Source organism: Echinops telfairi, unplaced genomic scaffold (assembly GCF_000313985.2).
Source record: "Echinops telfairi isolate 266 unplaced genomic scaffold, ASM31398v2 ScPeMD7_6;HRSCAF=24_0, whole genome shotgun sequence".
In the NCBI taxonomy this organism is placed as follows: Eukaryota; Metazoa; Chordata; class Mammalia; order Afrosoricida; family Tenrecidae; genus Echinops; species Echinops telfairi.
Window position 1 is genome coordinate 21,165,820 of NW_022103902.1, and position 7,739 is coordinate 21,173,558.

The 7,739-nt window shown below is 49.9% G+C and overlaps 1 protein-coding gene across 1 annotated transcript in view; it reads right to left on the minus strand.

The window, feature by feature from the left end:
* B4GALT4 (beta-1,4-galactosyltransferase 4) overlaps positions 1-7,739 on the minus strand; it is a 41,826-nt gene that overhangs the window by 3,484 nt on the left and 30,603 nt on the right. The window contains exons 4-6 of the mRNA XM_004706493.2: positions 5,735-5,790; positions 2,836-2,958; positions 35-139 (exon numbers count right to left, since the gene is read on the minus strand). Coding sequence (XP_004706550.1) covers positions 35-139; positions 2,836-2,958; positions 5,735-5,790 — 284 coding nt within the window. The remainder of the gene's footprint in view (positions 1-34; positions 140-2,835; positions 2,959-5,734; positions 5,791-7,739) is intronic.

A 7,739-nucleotide genomic window follows, 5' to 3' on the forward strand; every position in this document is an offset into this window, starting at 1 on the left:
GATCAACATCTGAAGAGTTAGGAAGGGCACTTACCTTTCTATATTCACCTCATTGCCTCTGTCTCTAGTGTGGAAGATCATCGTATATTTGCCCACTTCAGGTACTGGCCGGAATATTTTCATCCTTTGGAGCTCAACCCTGGAAAATTAACAACGGAGTTTTTATTTCGTTTTGAAATCATCCCACTTCGCTACCACTCCCAAACCAAACCCACGGCCACGGAATCTGTTCCAGCTCAGAGGGGCCCCACAGTGCGGGTTAGAACTCTGGCCTGGGGCTTCCAGACTCTTCATCTCTATGGAAGCGGACTGAGAGTTTCGGCTTTGCCCTCAGAGGAGCTGTGGGGTCAGCCAGCTGAGCTTTCAGTGAGCAGCCCTGCCCCACTAGGACTCCCGATCTGGCCCAGCACATTCAAAAGATCCCTCAAAAAACTTACACACCTAATATCGGCGCACACACCTTGATCATTTGAGTATTAAAAAGGAAGAAGAAGAAAGATTTCTAAAATTATAGATTTCCTCTCCTCGGGGCTCAGGAAACAAATCCATAAAAGAATCATGTGTATCACTTCCTACTTAGGTCTGGCTGTGGCTGAAACATCACTTGGCTGCTAACTAGAAAGTCACCGTTCTAGCCCACAGCCACCCCGGGGGAGGCGCTGGTGGTCTGAATCCACAGAGCTTCCAGCCTTGGGAGCTTCGTGGGGCAGTTCTACGCGGCCCATGGAGTGGCTATGAGTTGGAACCAACCTGATGACAATGGTATGCAAAGGAGAGCGGTGAATTAATATTAAGTTGTTTTACAAAACAACTATTTTGGGGGGGGGGGCTTAAGGGGATCTTTATTGATGCTGTCTCAGTCTCCACCAGGGATAGGGTGTCTCTGCGCCCCCCCCAGGTGTTCCCAGACTTGCTATCTTAGACACAGGGAGCCTGCTCTCCTCTAAGCAAAGCTTGGGAAGCAGGGCTAGCCCTGTGGGGAGGGGGTAGCACAAAACAACTATTTTAAGACATCTTGAAGAGCCAGGAAATTGGACTTCTCAGGATTCCTAGTTAAAATGATCACTTAAGAACCACACACCTCAAAACATAAATAAATAAATAAATAAAATTTAAAAAAGAACCACACACCTCGGTTGAGGGGAGACAGCAGATGGTATAAAATATGAAGATAAAAATAATTGATAAATTATCAAGTGTTCATGAGGGTGGGAAGGGAAGGGAGGGAGGGGGGAAAAGAGGAGCTGATCCCAAGGGCTCAAGTAGGAAGAAAATGTTTTGGAAATGATGATGGCAACATATGTACAAATGTGCTTGATACAACTGATGGATGGATGAACTGTGATAAGAGCTGTAGGAGCCCACAATTAAATGATTTATTTTAATAAATAAGAACACAAGTAAGTAAATAAATACAAGAACCACAAACCTGGGGTCAAATCTAGACTGTTATTAACAATCTGGGGAAACTACTCATCGGTGACATAATGGCACAATTCCCTTGGGGGGGACAGGCTTTGCAAATGAGAAGGCAGAGAAGGGCGGTGCCTGTTGCACTGGTGATACACGCTCAGTACATCAATGCCCATCAACTTTCACGTTCAAATCATGTTGGTGTATATGGTGTATCCCTGCGTTTGCTGAGAATCATTCTGGAGGCCATGATATTTCTGTCAAAGAAAAGCAAATCCCGGGGTGCCCTCTTCCACCTAGAAGCTGAGGGGTAGCAGGGACCACCATGGTGAAGAGGCATGATCAGGGCATTTTCTTCCCGACCATCCGCTGGGCGCTGGGAGGGCCTTTGGAGAACAGATGGGTATTGTTCCCTCGAGTCCCGGCTCCTCCTGTCCTGGAATCTGGCAGGTGCTCCAGGTCCTGTTCGTAAATCACGACCACACAGACTACCGAAGGTCATTCTCATGGATCCCTTGGTCAGGGCAATCCATTCCCTCTTGCCAAAAGGCATTTCAGAGACTTTCAGCCTAGATCTGGGGTCAAAAACCCACCCTGGCTTCTTTCCATGGAAGAAGTGAACACACAATTCTATTCATTCCAAGCCCCAGCTTAGCAGGTTCATTTCCAGAGGCAGCAGCAGGAAGGAAAGGGGTCCCCCTCATAGCTAGAAAGACCCCTCCCTCTGATTACGAATCTGACACTGCAGGCCCCACGGATGTTTAAGTAATTACTGATTTCTGGGGGGTAGGGACAGTTATCCCTGCCTGACCATGAAACTCAAGTTCAGAGGTGGGACCCTAAGCAGGAGGAAGGCAGATTGATTTGCTCTGAGCCTCCAGAGCAGAAAGTAGTCCAAGAGCATCCAAGGGCCATGCCTACCAGCCAGGCAGGCAACTGATCCCACACATACAGAGCTGGCTCAGACCTAAGAAGGTGCCGGCATCCGTGCCTGCCTCAGTGTGTGCAGCCCTTCAGAGGCTGCTGGTACCCCTACACCATGGGGTCTCAGGGAAAACACAAGGCTTAACATAGGTTCTTCTACTTTCCTTTCCCAAATAGCAGTTTTCCAGACAGTCTGCGGGGTGGGGGGCTCTTAATTCACCAGTGAGACCTCGTCTTGGTCAGTAGCACCCATGACAAGCCCACTTCTATACCCCAAACGCCCGCAAGCCGGGAACAGAGCACCCTCCATTGTGGCTAAGCTGCCACTGATCAACAGCACTCTGGGCCCTGCTAACCTCCCTCCACCCCTCGCCACTCTTCAAGCCCAGCAATTCTGCAGCCTCGTGAGGTGCTGAGCTGGTAGCTACAGGAACTAAGCAGAAAGAGAAGTTTCCCAATAGCAGAGCCCCGTGAAGGGGACCTTTCTCTGTTGTTCACCTGAGTCTGAGGTCATCGTCTTCGCCTCCCCATCCCCAGTAGTTGTTAGAGAATCCATTCACCTTGAAAAATTGCTCTCTGGTTAGGGCAGTAACACCCCCAAAATATCCTTTGTAGCGTAACCTGTCACGAGAGAGGAGGGAAGAGGTGAGCACATTCGGAGCCGCCCTTTGGTTCTTCGTTAGACCTCAGAGGAGTCTGCCTGCACCCCCGCCATGCAAGCAGCACTTGGAAGACCACCCGTGCACTCCTCGCCTCCCAACGAGCCTGGTCTGCCCCGCCAGGCCTGCCTTCCTCCGTCTGCTCTTCTCTGCTCACTAAGCAAGAATACCGCCACTGCTGTAGTATTGTGCCTCGGGGTCTGTAGAGCGTCCTGCATGTGTGCAGCACACCAGTAGTTCTGAATCTCAGGCTAGATCTCAGCAGCCAATCCGATTCATTGGCCATGTTTGCCAAAGGCACTGGGGCAGGAGTTCTGAGGCCGAGCCAAGGTCAGCATAATGAGTGTCATGATGAATGTACCTTTTCTTCCTTTTCCTTTTCTGGGGGGAATCCAAGGTGGGACTGTGGTTAAAGCCCCCAGCTATGAACTAAAGGGTCAGCAGTTCAAACCCACCAGCATTACTGTGGCTGGGGGAAAGAGGCGGCAGTCTGCTTCTGTCAAGACTTCCAGCCTCGCAACCCCTGTGGGGCTGTTCTCCTCTGTCCTATGGGGTGCTATGGGGTGGGGTGAACTCCATGGCAGGGAGGGGGTTTGGTGGGATCCACCAAGTAGAGTCCCTGAGTGGCACAAATGACTAACACACCCGGCTGTCACCCAAAAGGTGGGAGGCTCACGTCCACACCGAGGTGAAGTTCCGGTTCTAAAGAAATCAGTCGTGGAAAGCCCTATAGAGCACAGTTCTACCCTAACTCAGGTGGAGTCAACGTGAGTCAAAATCAGCAGGACAGCAGCTGGGGTGGGGGTGGGGGTGCTGCTACTGCTGCTGCTGCTTGCTGTCCACCAAGTGCAAGACAGCTGAGGGCACAAGGCCCCACGCTCGAAGAGCAGGTAATCTCACAGGAGGGTTATCCAGGGTGTGAGGAAAGATACACAGTCACCGTAGGAGGAAAGGGGTCTAGGAAGATGATGGAGACATCCTAGTGGCCTCACGTCCATGAATAAAACATCTGGGAAAGAGACATGCGTAGGTTATGACAGGAGACATGAAGACAGGGTTAGCAGGCGAGTGGAGGGAGAACGAAAGGTTAAGGAAGTCTCAGGTTCTGGGACGACTGCTTTTTTAAAGGGCTATAAAGCCAAGGGTGGGGGAGATGTAGTTACCAAATAACAAACAGGTCCTTGTCGGAAGCAGTCAGATACCAGAAGGAATGCTGAGCCGCAAAACTCACCACTGACTCCTCCGGGGCTTTCGTACTGACCCCAGGACGGCCTCTAAATCAGAAACATTTTTGCTTTCCTTTGCCTTCAGCAGAGTCTGAGAGACTTGAGCAGCGCACCTGTCCTCTGCTAGCGCAGACGCTGAAAACGTTTCTTGCACTGCTCATCCTCCGGACTGCCCATGAGGCTGTCCCTACTCAGAGCGACCCTACAGGTCAGGGGAGGTTTAAGGGACTCTTAACTGTTCACCTCCTCTTTTTCCCGTGGAGTGGCTTATGGTTCACAGCCCAATTCTTAACCCTCCAGGTCTCCTGACTGGGGGAGTTGTTGTTCTTCTTAGCCAGTACCATTGAGTGGGTTCAGACTCACAGAGACCCTAGGTACAATAAGCAGAACACTGCCCCATGGGGTAGTGGCGGCCTTTTGTGATAAGGAACAAAGCCTAAGCCTATACTGCGGCTTAGTGCAGTGACCAACTGCTACCAGCAGGGGGCAAACACTTGTTACCTGCCATTACACTCACAAGCAACTAAAGAGGGATTTTGCTCCAAGTAGCAAAAGTGAACGTGTAAGTGAAGCCAACTCTGCCTTGACTGAGGCATACCTCTCCCTGGTCACACAACACGGGGCAGATTAAATGATGCAAACAATAAACTAGGAAAATATAAATGGTAAAACAGAAAACTCATGCCATCGACCAATGCTGACTCGTCGTGACCCTATAGAGCAGTGACCCTAACTGCCCCTGTGGGTTTCTGAGATTCTAACTCTTTATGGGAGTAGAAAGTCCCAGCTTTCTCCCGACGAGTGCCTAGTGACTTTGAGAATGATCGCAAGCGAACATATAACCACTCTGCCACCAGGGCTCTTAAATGATAAGTCAAAACTAAAACCAAACTCACTGCCATCGAGTCAATGCCGACTCATAGCAAACCGGTGAGTCTCCAAGAGGTAACTTCTACTGGAGTAGAAGCCCCGTCTTTCTCATGTGGAGCTGCTGTGGTTTCCAACCACCAACACTGCGGGTCACAGCCAAATGCATAAGCACCAGAGAAATACTGAATTCAGAGCAGATTAAGATTGAAAGCCATAAAGGAACTATGGTCTGTAATTGTACGTTTCTTTCCAGTTTCGAAAAGAGGGCCATGGTTTGGGCTGATTTTTTCCCATCTTGATACATTCAAGTACCTGACTCACATCGTTCAGGAAACCTGCCAGTCATACGGTGACAGTGCCCTTTTGATATTCAGTTCTAAAAGAAACCCCTTGCCAGTTTCAACAGCAGGATTCACACATGGGTTATTTCTAAAAGCTCCTGATGAGAAACTGGGATGGTGACGTCACAGTGTGACTCAGGGTCAATTCCAGCCACAAAAGCCCAAGAACTTGCCCCCTTTTTTTTTTTTAACTTGGCTTTTTTTTTTTTAACTTGGCTTTCTAATGGTCCAGTTTAATACAAGAATAGAATCCAGAATCCCAGGTAAAGACCCACCTTTAAAGCAACTTTCTGTGATTTACAATTTCTCATTTCTGGAATTTAGAACCAACAGTTTAAGGTTATCTATGGCGAGGATCTGGAATACAAATGCTTTACGTTGCAGAGAGCTACAGCTTATAATTTCACACAATCAAAAGGCAAACCGATGATAGAGTTCATGTTTCTGAAAAATCAGAAGCACCTGGCTCACAAGATCTACTTCAATGTAGTAGTGGACAAAGGAGAACCGAAAAGGCCTCCCAGGTAAAGGGATTACGATTTTACAGATTAAGTTCTCTAAATGGGGAGGGGGGAACCAGTGGGTCTTCTCTGGACTCCTCCCCCGCCTTCCTATCCCACTGCCCCTGCCCTATTCAGGCACGTGGCATGTCTCCTCTTTTCTCCCTTCCTGCCTTTTGTAGGTTACCTGTTGGGCAGCTAACTGCAAAATCGGTGGCTGTTCCACGCACCATCTCCGAACCCCACGGGGGCCGTTCTCCTTCCTCCTGTAGGGTCGAGATGGGTCAGAATGGACTCGGCAGGCAGAGAGTGAGAACCTGGTTCTATCCGGTACATTAAACACCAGCAGAACTGAGTTTCCTCGTGTCAGTCCCCAGCTAGAGTCACGTGTCAGCGGCTCCCCGTCTCCCTTCTGGAGGAAATCTAAAGTCCTCCACAGACTGCGTAAGAGGGCCCATATCCCACCCCCTCGCTTACCTCTCCAACCTGCACAACCCTCCCTACTCCGCCTTGAACGCTAGGGAATGACTTGTAGCTCCCTAGCAACTGTGCCACCTAAGCTCCTGATCCCAAGCCTTGGAACTCGCTGGCTGGCTCTGAGATGAAGATACCACCTTCCCTCGGCGACGGCCTGAGCCCCTGCCCTCGCTGTTCTCAAAGACGCTGTGCTCTCGTGCACCAGAGAGGATGCATTTCTATCCGCCAGCTGACAGAGGGGATTTTTGCCTTCCGTCCTTGACTTTCCCTCTGTGAGCAGTAGGACGGAAAGGGATAACTGGAATCATCTCTTTGATGAGGGAGAGCACAGTATCTTTAAGAACTAGGAAGGGCTTTTCTTGAAAATCTGAAATAGTTCAAAGTGAGAGGCTTACAGAGTGCGAGCAATATGGAAACCAAGACTAAGTGATGCATCGAGAAGTTCCCTTTCCATCTCGTCACTCCACACCTCACTTCACGACAGGCTCGGGCTACAGAAACCCCCTCACGACTTCACAGTCAGCTCTCTTCTTATCTTTTCCCCTCTCATTGCCCAAGGGCTCAGAGCTGAATTCACAGAAGTGCAAGAGATACACCTCCATGCCCTCCCCTCCCCCTCACTCCTACCCCCACCCCCAGTCACTGGGCAACAGGGCAGGCACTCGGCTCCATTCAAATTGCTCCTGTGCATGATTAGCACTACAGACAGGAGCACACAGGAAGGGAGGGCGGGGCTTGGATAGGCTGACGGGTTATGAATGTACACACTTACAAATAGAGGGCTGCATTCTCCCCGCACTGGTGCTTGATGGAGAGCTGGTATCAAATAAGACTGACCACCAGCTAGGACTATGTAGTGTGAGGTTGAAGTTCAGAGAGGATGGTACCTAGCGCTTTTCACAATGGCTTTGAGAGAGAGAGACAGAGACAGAGAGGGAGAGAGAGAGAGACAGAGACAGAGACAGAGACACAGAGAGAGGGAGGGAGAGACAAAGAGAGAGACTCATCCACTGTGACCTGGCACCTGAGCAGACCACTCCGTAGTAATTCTCCTCCCCACTCTTCCCAGAAAGATTGGAATGATTCCAATTGACAGTGACATCACAGTCTCACAACAGAGGTCTAAAAGTTGACCTCCAGAGTATGACCCTGTGACTTCCCCTAGAGAGGAAAGTCCAGGAGAGACAACGAGGCCCACGATGTCTACTCAGGGTTTGGGAAAAATTCCACCACGCGGGTACTGCAGAGTGTGGCTGGCCACTGTTTGCAAGGCTCGAATTCTTTTTCCTCTCCTTTGGTTTTTGTCTTTGTGGCTTTCTGCCACATTTG